At 37.1% G+C, this 12,141-nt stretch overlaps 1 protein-coding gene across 4 annotated transcripts; it reads right to left on the reverse strand.

Moving 5' to 3' along the window:
• Positions 1–809: 809 nt before the first annotated feature.
• Positions 810–10,484, reverse strand: cuedc1b (CUE domain containing 1b). Of its 4 annotated transcripts, XM_032545566.1 has the most exons (12): positions 10,303–10,484; positions 8,804–9,433; positions 7,359–7,483; positions 6,396–6,434; positions 5,657–5,783; positions 4,189–4,447; positions 3,806–3,862; positions 3,528–3,608; positions 3,352–3,439; positions 2,399–2,457; positions 1,561–1,627; positions 810–1,207 (listed from the first exon to the last, which is right to left on the reverse strand). In XM_032545566.1, the coding sequence occupies exons 2-11, from the start codon at positions 9,113–9,115 to the stop codon at positions 1,563–1,565; spliced, it is 1,212 nt and encodes a 403-aa protein (XP_032401457.1). In that variant the 5' UTR covers positions 9,116–9,433; positions 10,303–10,484; the 3' UTR covers positions 810–1,207; positions 1,561–1,562. The 4 variants fall into 4 exon arrangements, with proteins under 4 accessions (XP_032401457.1, XP_032401458.1, XP_032401460.1 ...); XM_032545567.1 differs by lacking the exon at positions 10,303–10,484 and having other exon boundaries at positions 4,189–4,444; positions 8,804–9,115; XM_032545569.1 differs by lacking the exons at positions 6,396–6,434; positions 10,303–10,484 and having other exon boundaries at positions 4,189–4,444; positions 8,804–9,115.
• Between the last annotated feature and the right edge of the window lie 1,657 nt (positions 10,485–12,141).

Below are 12,141 nucleotides of genomic sequence, written 5' to 3' on the forward strand. Positions count from 1 at the left end.
TCTATGGATAGGTCTAAAGCTGCTGAAAACATTTCATGCAGTGAAAGTGGAAATAAAATATATAAATGTAGATTTTTTTAGTACAGTTTGAGAAGATGTACCGTTTTGTCTCACGAAGGATGAAAGTGTCGGTTTTTACTTTGAAACTTTCATTGCTCCAAAAATAATAACATAAAAATTTATCTTAACTTTCAACTTAATCAAGGCCAAAAACACCCATATTTTACCCATATAATATTTTAGAACATCTAAAATATTCTACTTTAGATGTTTTTTGTGTGGGGGAAATATTGCATAATGCAGATTTTTCTTTAAAAAAAAAAATCTGTCTTTTTTGGACAAAATATAAAAAAACTATATAACTTTGGATAGGTGTGAACCTGTCGAAAATATTTAATGCAGTAAAAGTGTTAAGTCTTTAATCAATTTTAAGGTTCCCCAAGTTAATCAAGGTGTTTTTAGGTATATTTTAAATATCAGAATTAGGCATGTAATAAAATCAGTTTTTATTATAATAGAAGGAAGCTACCAGTATAAGCAGCATAAGTTTGTAATCACTCCAGAGTCTCCCAGCCTTGTGGGAGCAACACTTTCACACAACGTTCATTTTTGTACATGCTGTGTTGTGTGTAAAATATTGTGCTGCAGGTTTTTGGTGCAAGCACAACATTTATCCTGATCTCACAGCGTAATGGAATACTGAAATTTCCAGCAAACAAACATTTGATCACGTTTTAAAACAAATCTGTAAAATCCACAATTACACCTTTAACAAACTTTCAAGGAAAATATAACGCTGTGCACAACAGTGAAGTTAAGAAATTTTATTTTCAGTCATTTCAGTTGAAAACATTCGTAAAAATTAGAGAAGATCTTATGACACTGAAAGCCTTTGCATTATTTGAGAAGATCTAAATAATGAGCTGTACTTCTAAGTCCAACTCTCAGAAAGTGTTCAAAAAGTGTCTGGTTTAATGTTGATCAAGCATTGATCAGAACTACTTGAAAAAAGACATTGAATTCTCAAAGTAATACATGATTAGGATCCTGTGTCAAATACAGAGCTAACAGATTAAGGTTGTATCCACAATTATCCTAACTGTAACAAGAAAAGGGCATCAAGAAGTGGAAGGTATTCACCGCTGACAGCCGACACTTCATCCGTCACTTCATCTGTTGACTTTGTCTATCCAGACACTTGGGAGAACTAAATAAGAAGGAAAACAAAATATCTTATTAGGATGTTTGAGAATGGAGAATGCTGAGTTTTGCTATTGGAGTTGAAAATTCCTAGGACGTAACTAAAACAAACATTTTCAGCAACAGACAAAGAAAATAGGACAGAAAATCGCAAGAAACTAAGAGGTCACAATCCCCCAAGTTGACTTACAGACGTTTAAATCAACACAGCAGTGGGGATAAAGTTTTTAGCTCTGCGTAGAGAACTATTAGTGGTTTTCAATATGATAGGTCACACTTTTTTTTGCCATCACTGATATGTAGTCTTTATAATTACACAAAGTTCATTTTTCAAAAACATTGGATAAAAAAGTGTATTACCATCATATTGGCTTGTCAAGTTGTTTGTCTTCCTGAAGGATACCTCTTCTTGGCTTACCATCTTCCTCTGAACAAACATAAAAGCAACAAAAATGTTTCACATCTACTTATAGTGAACATTTCAAGTCTTTTTTTTTGAAGAGCTGTGCATAAGACTGACATGACATTGTCATAAACATGACACAACACCCGTTATGAACATGAAGGAGTCTTCATGAATGTTTGTGAGTGTTGTCATGACTTGTCATTCAGTAAATAATGACACTTTTACTGCCAAGTTGCTTTAAAAGTTGCATTAAAAGTCCATTAAAAGTGCCATCATTGCACTAAAGTGTCATTATTTACTAAAAGATCCAAAGTTGGCACTTTTAATGAAACTTTTAAAGCAACTTTGCATTAAAAGTGTTATTATTCACCAAATGACACTTCATAATAACAGTCAAACATTCATAAAGACTCCTTCATGTTCATAACAAGTCTTATGTCGTATTTAGGACAGTGTCATGTTAGTCTTATGCACACCACTTCAAATAAAATGTAACTTTTTTTTTTCACTTGATCGTTGTTTTCTGTGGACTGTGACAAAGGGCTCACAATTGGACAGGAGTTGTCCAAAGGACACAGTTCATGCTAAATTGATGTACCATACCATAGCACTTTATTTCTAAAGCACTTTAAAGAAATGTATAACACCTGATAAAAATGCTGTAAATGTAGAACAGAAAGATGGAGAAAAGTTTTAGGTTTGATCCTTTCATTTTAACCTGAGATATCCGCCTAAGTAAAGGTAGACCACCAGCAACGTACAAAGACAAAACAGAAGATTGGTAATGCTCACCACTGGGGTTTGCCTCGATATCTTCAAGGAGATTTGCTGTAGAGTCGGCTGTGCCCAATCTGAACACAAGCTTAGTTAAAAAAAACAAAACAAAACTTAAAAAAACAAAGAAACGTGAAAACAAAACTAACTGAAACTATTTACAATTAGGCCAATAAAATGATTGAAAACTCGCAGCCTGCACAGGTCGCCTGTCTTCGCCTGGTATCTGGTGCAGATGTCAGAGGTTTTGTTTTCCATACAGCGTCTCTTCGTCTTGCTCTGAGCTGTTTCCTGCTCATTCATCCGCTCACCTGCATGCAGCGCGTTTGGGTCTTTATGACGTTTCCCTTTCACTAATGTTCATTCGGTAGCACAACTTATTTTTACTATGCTGTGATAATAAGTTGGAGTATGCTGACAGCATGCTACTTAATGTTTGAACAAAACCACCACGGTGGGTAACCACGGCAACCAGCGAGTCTAAGGATGGCTCTCTCTGCAGTCAAGTTGTGCGCTGCGTATACAAACAAGTATTGCCTCTGTATTTTCAATCGACACTTTAATAAATCTATGTTGTATTATGATCTTACTTAAGACTTTGATCTTTTGGGAAGGAGAACAGACTTATGTGTTCACTGGCATAATTAAGAAAAACAAACAGCCTGCTAACATGGCGGCATACTGGATATTACCCTCGTTACATCACGTCCTGTTAAAGAGTCGTCCAGCTAGCTCATCACAGGGCTAAGTTTAAAAACATATCTGCATTCAATCAGCATTTTATTTCTAAAAACTTAATTGTAAGTGAATGATGTAGCATAAACTTAAACAATTGACAATTAAAGCATCACTCCCACATCATGTCAGCGACACTTTAATAAATCTATGTTAACTATTTTCCCTCAGATTCCCACCACAGAATAAAACCACAAACTTCATATTAGAACCACGTGACGTCACAGGAAGGATATAAGTGTGTGAGAGTCTTTCTTTTAGACTTTCTCCTCTTTGTCCTTTCAGAAAATGTTCTGGCAATTTCAAAGAGCTTCTTTCTTGTTGCTGAAGTTGCAAAAGGTAGAACATCATAAACACAAACAAATGCTTCCACGGCCAACACAGTTGTTTAACAGTTGTAAGTCGAACTTACATTTACCCATGTGCTTGAGTTTGTCTCTGAATAGTGCGTCATCTGAGGGAGGGTCCTGTGAATCTGCTGAGTACCTCTCCCCTGCACACAAACGACCCATACTGTCATGTGGAACTACAGACATACATGTGAAATAGTTCACATTTGTTCACAGTATGATGTTTGTACAAAACTCTATATTAGTGTTAATACATGAGCATATATGGAACCAGGAATGAACAACTTTGGTCCGTTCCTGTTTAAGTACACAAGTGATCTGTACACTGACTGACTGCTACCTGTGGAAGTGTCCAGGCTTGATAAATGCCTGGACTTTGATCCATACTTCAACCCATCTGAAATAAAGAGAGACAGAGAGGAGACAATTAATGTACTGAATACCCTCATATGATATTCCATTATATATTGATTCAACTTCCAAATAAAGTTGTACCGAGGAAAATGCCCTTGTGTTACAACTTTCACTGTTAAGTGTAGTGAAAAATCGACCACCTTTATAGGCCAGCCCTATATACCATGCTCATTCTGCTGTGCACTTTTATATTAATAATAAAAGACATAACCCAAACCAGAAGCATTTAAAACTCCTTTCAGGTTAGCTTTTCAAAAATACAAACATTTAAGGAAGATTTTCTCAATCATAAACAACAGTAAGTGATACCTCTCTCTAAGGCAACGAGGAACTCATGGTTACGCTTCAGCTCTTTCAAAAACTCCTCATTCTGCAGAAACAGGGCTATGCGCTCGTCTTCCAAATACTGCATCAGTGTGTTCTCTTGTAATCCCGTTGTCATATCAGGACCCTCAGCAGTCAAAGTCGCTCCAAACACAGAACCGGCCTGAGCTGTTCTTTGATTTGTTGAGGACACAGACACTGAGGAGGTTGAGGAGGCCTGAGATGGACTGCTTTGCGAGTGCTGCTGAAATAAAGACAAATTTATCCGGCATAATGTGTCAGCAATACCAGTTCAGTTTGAAGGATAGAGCAACTTTAGCAACGTTTTCCAAAAAGAAAAGTTTGGTGAGACTAAAAGGTAACATTTTATTTGCAGAGGTGTGCATAAGACTGGCACAACACTGTCATAAACATCATATAACACCTGTTATGAACATGAATGAGTCTTCATGAGTGTTTATGACAGTTGTCATAAAGTGTCATTCAGCAAATAATTACCCTTTCAATGCAAGTTTTAATAGAACTTTTCATTTAAAATGTCGTTATTTACAGAAAAATGCTAAGTTGACACTTTTAATAGGCATTTAAGGCAACTTTTAGTGCAACTTTACATTAAAAGTCATAACTGACCGAATGACACTTCATGACAACAGTCAAACATTAATCACAGTGTTGTTTCAGTCTTATACACACCCCTTCAAATAAAGTGCTACCGACTAAAATTAAAACCATTATTTTGAGTAATGTTTTCTACCATGTGTATTGATTGGAAGTCACCCAGGAGACATAAAAATAGTACAATTTTAGAGAAACTTCTAAATCCATTCTTCAATTCTGACTACTAAGCAACAATACATTTAAAACTACATCAGCAAAATAACTAGATTGGTTCAAAGTGCAGTCAGACTTTAAAGAGGACATATAATGCAAAATTCACTTTTTAAAGAAATGTTTTTGTGTTCTTTGAGTGTCTAGTAGTTCAAAAAATGTAATTTACTCTCCCCTAATGCTGCGTAGATATTTTTATATTCTTTTTGGGTTATATCTTTCAGTCTTTTCAATTTTCTCTATGCGCCATCACGTTTTTCTTGACTATGACGCATTTACTAAACAAGGTCATGACTTCTGGCTAATCACTTTTGTGAATCTGCCTTTTTTTCCCCCTCGTCCAAAAAGTTCTACTTTATATAGACTATAAGTGAGTGACTCACATGTGAAAAGGAAGGATTTAAAAGCATGATATATCCACTTTAAAGTAAAGTCATTAAAATGTTGCTAAAAATGTTCATTTAATGTATATTTCAGGAGAAAAGATGTGTACAAGCCAAAAGGGTAAAAATACCCAAAACAAAAGAACAACAAGAAACATTATACATCACTTTTGCAAAACATTTTTCCTTCATCAAAAGTTTTAATTGTTTGTAAGTAATTTCTGAACAAAATAATACAGTACCTTCACACTGTTTAATTGCCGAGGCCAAATCCTCAAAAAGTCCTCTGGAAGATTTCCGAGCAGCGGGGGGTTCCAGTTCCTGTAGATTCGAACTTGCTGGTCGTCTGCTGGCACATGGCTCTCCGATCTAGGATAGCCCACCAACAAATCATTAGCATACATCATCGGCTTCTCCTCTTTTGTGTTACAATTAAAACTTGACAAAGTTCAGGTTGTGAATTGAAAAGTAAATGTCTTCGAGGCTGCCAGACTCGCTCGTAGTAATCTTTTAAGGAGGATTTCATAAATCACTCTCTGAACTTTTGGGGGTGGTTTTTGGATAAAGACTTATTTACTTTCTAATCCTGAGCCTCCCTGAGATTATAGACTGCTTGCTTTGCAGCAGGTTGCCATGACTGTCTCAAAAAAATTACAAATAAAAAAATCAATGCTAAATGAGCGCAAGTCTTAAAATGATGTCATTCCATTTCTTAAGAATCAACTCCTGCACAGACAACAATACCCCAGCAATTTTGCTTGGTAGTGAAGGGGAAAGAAAAGTTATCTTCAAAAGCTGGAGAAAGTGTGGAGCCTTAACCTTTCCAATTTTTTAAATGGTCTCTAAACCTTTTTTGTAACTGGAATTCAGCTGTACATATGTAACTACATGATGCTAGACTCTCTCAGTTCATCCACGCACTGTTTTCCCTGCACAGCCTCTGAGCCCAGACACATTCATGTACAGACAAAGGCAACATACCCAAAACTTTCATCCACACCATGGTCTCCAGGATGGTTCCTAATAAAAACGGCAACAGAATTCAGAACATATGAGTATTTGTATACCAAATAGTGGCGTATTCAGAATTCTGCTGAAGGAATCTGCGAATTGTAGCTTCCCCAAGGTTGCCATTGACGAATCGACGCTCACTGCCAGGCAATATAGTGACAATAAATTCATTCATTCATTCATGTGAAGTGGCAAAATCGCTTCCCATTGATGTAGATGCATTACGACAGTTGTGGCATTTTGTTCGCTTAGAGCCATCAGCTTACCGACCTGGACAGCAGGCCCTGGTCGAACTATTTGAAGGTACTAATGAAAGTTTAAAGGTCAAAAGGTCAAACAGACTCCCCCCTTTTATCCCAAATCTAACAAAATTGGTGTCAATGTTTGTGTTAGGATTGTGCTGTTATGTGCAGTAAAATACTAATAAAAAAAGTTTCCAGAGGTCATAAGAAATCAACCACAGCCGCTCACAGTTCAAAAATCTAACACAGTTGGTGTCAATCAACGCAGCTACATTTGTGCTGGTTTGTCCAGCAATAATTTTCATTCACACTGCTTTTGCTTTGAATGACCTCTGGAAATTCTTTTAGTAATATATTTAAAATCATAGAAGCACAAGCAAAAATTCTTACTGCACAAACATTTGACACCAATTTTGTTAGATTTGAAGAAGGTGGGGCGTCTTTGAATTTCTAGTTATTGGTTTTATAGTCTGTAAGGTTTCCAGATTTCTTTTTACACATCTCTTGAAATACAAGTAGTGAATAAAAAAGAAAGTACAAAAAATCTCATTTTTGTTTTCTTATTTGGCCTTCTTCCACATTAGTGCAAATCTGTTTTTATATATCGAGTCCCTGTGTTCTGTAGAACACATATTGATCCTAGTTTTATAGTGTATTCTGCACAGGTGCAGAAGCAGTCTCAACTTCTTACTGTGGAGGAGACACTTTGTGTGTCTCTGGGTGCTTCCAGTCAGAGTACATGTTGGATTTTGGAGGAGAGTAAACTGGAGGTGGTTCTTCATCTGAGCTGTCGGGTTCCTGGGTCTGCTCCAGAATCTGAAAAACAAATACAAGGCCAACTTTCTAATCTTAAAAAATTATTTAATCAAACAAATAAAAACAAATGAACAATGCCATTAAGGACACTACTTTTATTACCACTTTTCTGCGATCTACTTCTGTTCATCCCTTGAGCAGAACGTACACAAATATTATTGATAGTGCCTAGGTAGTTTTCCTGGCTCTGGTTGTTCTTGACTGGGAGCGATGCATTTTTTTATATTTTTATTTTTTTTACAGATTATCTGTCTCATACAATACCGTCACAACATGGTGAAAGTTTTAACATTTACGGAAAAAAACCATTTCTGTAAAAGCGGCATGCTGCAGCTATAATGCTGTTCAAATGGACCCAAACCCTCCATGAAACCATAAATTCACTGTGATAAAACTATATTGTTTAGATAGTTGAGCTCAGGTTCTTAAGTCAAAACCCATGCAAGATTAATACTGGAATATGCATAAATAAATTATACTAAACCGATCCTAAGGAAGCTAATGCCAAGACAAGATGCCTGCAGTTATTAGTGGATTATGAGGAGAACTAATGGACAAATTTGGCAACAACAGCAAAGTTGCACATGAATAAAGTTCAACAGCTGAAAACTGCACTGGGTAAGACAGAATCCAAAACAGAAAACGGAACTGGAAACTACGATTAGGGCTCATTCAGACTCTGTCCATGCTGTGGAGGCAGACATCTTGGTCCTAAAAAGGAGCTGGCAGACCTGGCTTTAAAGGACCTGGAACCTACATGTTCACAGTGCTATCTAAATTTAGATTTGATTTGATGAGTATTTCATCACTTGGATTAGTGCATATATCAAAACCCTTTTGCTTATAGAGAGGCAAACTTCAAGGAGATCCTATTTCTCCTTTTATTTTTGTCCTGGCTCTAGAATCTGTAGCTGCCCATAAACGACTGAGTTGTTGATATATTACCAATATATCATCAAGGTATTCCTCACAAACTTTTAGCATATGGTGATGATGTCGTTTTATTCATTTCGAAACCAAAGACCTCATTCGTCCCTTTACTCCAGCTGATAAATTAATTTGGTGCCTTCGCAGGATGTCAGGTAAACTGAAATTTTGCCGCCATCGGAGGATGTAGATCTGAACTACCAGCAAAAACTCCATTTAGATTAACATTATATAAATTTGAGTGTCTTGGTAATGTGGTCACACGCAAACTATCACAACCTTTAAAGCAGAACTGGGACAAGAAAGTTATCCCAGTTATCCCAGCATAACATATATTTGCCTTTGTGTTGTTTGGATTAGGGAGATTTAGACCTCAGAAAACAGTTTCCTGACCTCTGCTGGGATGCTGTCATCTGAGTCCGAGGTATCGTCTGAATGATGTCCTTCAATGCTCATTTGAAGCAGCTGGTCGATAGTGGCATCCACAGCTCCTTTGTTGGAACGCAGAACACACTCAATCACCTCGTAGTCCATGGAGGGAAACATGGTCTTGAAATCTTCCATGGCCTGATTGAACTCCAGGTGCCTGACCGGCCGGTTCGGCCTGCTGTTGTTGAGCTGCCCACTAGTAGTGCCGCCCCCATCTCTACCTCCACTGCTTTCAGAGCCTTTGTTGCTGTTGCTCCGCCTGAACAGGCTGGTCATCCTTTGAGATTGGCTGTCTCGGGTGCTGCCGACCCAATCGGAATCAGAGTAGACTTTATTGATCCCCAAGGGGAAGTGGCTTAAAAAGAAAATTATTTAATTATGACTTAAAAGATCAAATTTACAAGAAAAAAGATAACTGATAGGTTGCATTTAATCTTCCATGATTTTTCCAGCATTCCTTATCAGTTTCCACTAAAAGACTGTGACGGTCATTTCGCTCTTTGGGAAAAATTAAATGTCCATCTTAGTACTTTTAAAGAGGCTGTTTGTGTTGTGCTGCAGATTTCAAGGACTGGGAGAGAAGAGAGTCATCACCTAAAGAGACAGAGAGAAATGAAGCTCATTACACCAACACTTCACAAAGATCATTTTCTCCAACAGAGGCAATGCATACTACTCTACTCGTACTTTTATGAAAATACATACTCATACTTTTGGTAAGCTGAAGCCAGCACATAAATAATATTCATTGGACAAAAGACTTACCACCGATACACCGACAGGCCATCTGATATTGAAATAAAAAAAATAATGAAATAAAAAGTTAAATGTCCGTCAGAGCACTCTTAACAGCTGTTGCTTGAATAAACCTTTTCTCCGGCAAGTTACAGGAACCAGAAACTTCACTGTATTTCATTGAAAATGTATAAGATGAAAATTGTTTCGCAAGTCGAAGTCTAAAATGTGCAAATTCATTTTTATTTATTTATTTATCTATGACCTAAAGGCTTCTTTATTCCCTTAGGATACCCGCTCCTGTCCAGGTTAAATTTGGTGTGTTTTTACTTACATGTTGTTAAGAAATTGGGAAAATCCATGTTAATGGTAAGTGGCTCGAGGTTTCAAACTTTTCTTCTCAAAACGAAACAGTGGAAGATGATGTTCCAACAAGACAAGACGTGAAATATTCGACATCAATCCCTCCGCACAACATTAGCTGCCAGCAGCCGTTCAACAGTCAAGGCTTTCAACAATCACACCTTAGCTCTAGCAGCTAACTTGGGTCTGTGGGTCCGATCCGTCGGTACTAAGTTGTTGCATAGCGAGGCCAAAGCTGTTGGCATAATCATACACGACAATGAAAATGACTTCTCGTGGTTTTATGTTTTCAAAAGCAACAAATCACCGCTATCAAATAAATATTCACAGTGCTAGCGATCGTGGAAGTTATTTGGATTACTCACTGATTATTGAGCCAAGACAGGGACGCTGGCACGCGACGTACGGAAGAGCCTCAGTGGGTCTGGTTGTGATGTCAAATAATAAATCCTTTAATTCCAACACCACTGTAATGTCTATAGCATGAACCCTTTCAGGTGTTATGGCAGTTCTTCTATTTTTCTTCTTCTCCTTCTTTTTCTTCTTTCTTCTGTCCTATTATGGCGGATCGCAAACAACTTCAAGGTGCTTACCGCCACCTACTGCACGCGAGTGTTCTATACTCTGTATTCTATTTTTTTTATTTTGTAGTATGAAGACAAATAAATAGTGCTTTCCTTGACGTATAAATATCCTCTTCACTTCCCAGTATTCCTTAAGACGTCATTCCTGTCCTGTTCTTACTGTTTTTCCTCAATCTTTCCGTTTCAGGCTCATAACTTTCACAATCCATCAATAAATGTTCTACATTTTCTTTCCCTCCACGTCTTTCACATTAATTATTTTTTCCTCCCAGTTAAACCTAAAATGCCATTTAGATTATAAGTATGACCTACCCTTAATATCATGATCATTATTTCTTCCCTTCTGTTTCTCTCACTAATATTTTCAACACTGACTTTTGTATTTTATATAAACACCATTTATCTTCATTCCACCTTTTGTTGCCATATTTCTACTTCTCAACTCCTCATCACTGATTCTGATGAACAATATTCCATGTTCTTTTTTGCATCCTTACGTTTTGAGTCACTGCTCTTTTCCTTTTATATTCAACATGGTTTTCAGTTGTCATATATTCCTCAATATTTTAAATGTCTTGTTAGGTTCTTTAACTGCTCTACTATGTTAATCATTCCACCAAGGAAGAACTTTTTTCCCACCTTTTTCTTCTTTACAGCATTTAAAACATGTTCTGTTACCAGATTTCTTATATGTTGCTTTTTAACGTGGCTGGTTTCTCAGTTTATTTGGACATTTTCTTTCAAATGTCTTTTTAATGAAGACATTGGTGCAAATTCAAGATGGGAGACTCTCGATCCTCACCTGTATGGAGAGGTTTGCTCGTCTCCAGCTCAGCCAATCACAGATCAAGAATCCCTTCAAGAGGCTCTTCATCCATGGATCCACCTGCTTCCCAGCCATGCTCCTACCCAAATCCACCCAATCTACACCTTACCTCCTTCTTCCTCCCTCCTCCACTGCCAGTATTTGGGCAGCGGGGTAAGAAGACCCCAATCCTCCCCACAAGCACTGTATTCAAGCCGATGGCGATTCCCCGTTTTCTCCCAAGCACCAACGAAATCTACTTTCAGGTCAAATAAAACTCTCCAATTACTGCTTTTCTCTGTGTGAGTCTCTCCAGATTGAATTGATTATCAAGCCATGTATTGATAAATATGGTACAAAATATAGTAATAACATTTTTAGCAGATTCTAACTCACAAAGAAATCCCCAGATTGCAGACACAACCGCACAAAACTAAACTGAGGTAACAAAAATATTTGCACAAGGTAGAAAAGAAAAAATACCACAAATAGTCATTGGAGACAACCCTGACAAAATATATCATGCACAAATATGAAGAGGATAAAAAAAAAAATACAATTAAAATATATGTATATAAAAAATGGGAAATAATGGAGGAGGGAAGCATTACTTAGAGACAATAGTCAAAGATTTCTCATAATTAGGAAAAGGTGCCAGGCTTTATAAAATCTATTTTAAGAACCTCAGACAATAAATGATGTCTTTTCTAAGTCCATTCAAAATATGATATCCTTTATCCAGAGTGAATGTGAAGGTGAGCTGGGTCTTTCCACCTCAACAGGACAGCACTCTGGGCAATTGATGATGGAAATGA

This window comes from Xiphophorus hellerii, chromosome 18 (assembly GCF_003331165.1).
Source record: "Xiphophorus hellerii strain 12219 chromosome 18, Xiphophorus_hellerii-4.1, whole genome shotgun sequence".
Lineage (NCBI taxonomy): Eukaryota > Metazoa > Chordata > Actinopteri > Cyprinodontiformes > Poeciliidae > Xiphophorus > Xiphophorus hellerii.

What these genes read in the sequence shown, in the direction of transcription:
- cuedc1b (XM_032545566.1), bottom strand. Translation starts at nt 9,115, where the DNA reads ATGACCAGCCTGTTCAGGCGGAGCAACAGCAACAAAGGCTCTGAAAGC. An exon ending in GGTGTGGATGAAAGTTTTGG is followed by an intron (nt 5,784 to 6,395) that starts GTATGTTGCCTT and finishes GGGCTATCCTAG; the next exon opens with ATCGGAGAGCCATGTGCCAG. An exon ending in AGAAAGACTCTCACACACTT is followed by an intron (nt 2,458 to 3,351) that starts ATATCCTTCCTG and finishes GCTTGTGTTCAG; the next exon opens with ATTGGGCACAGCCGACTCTA.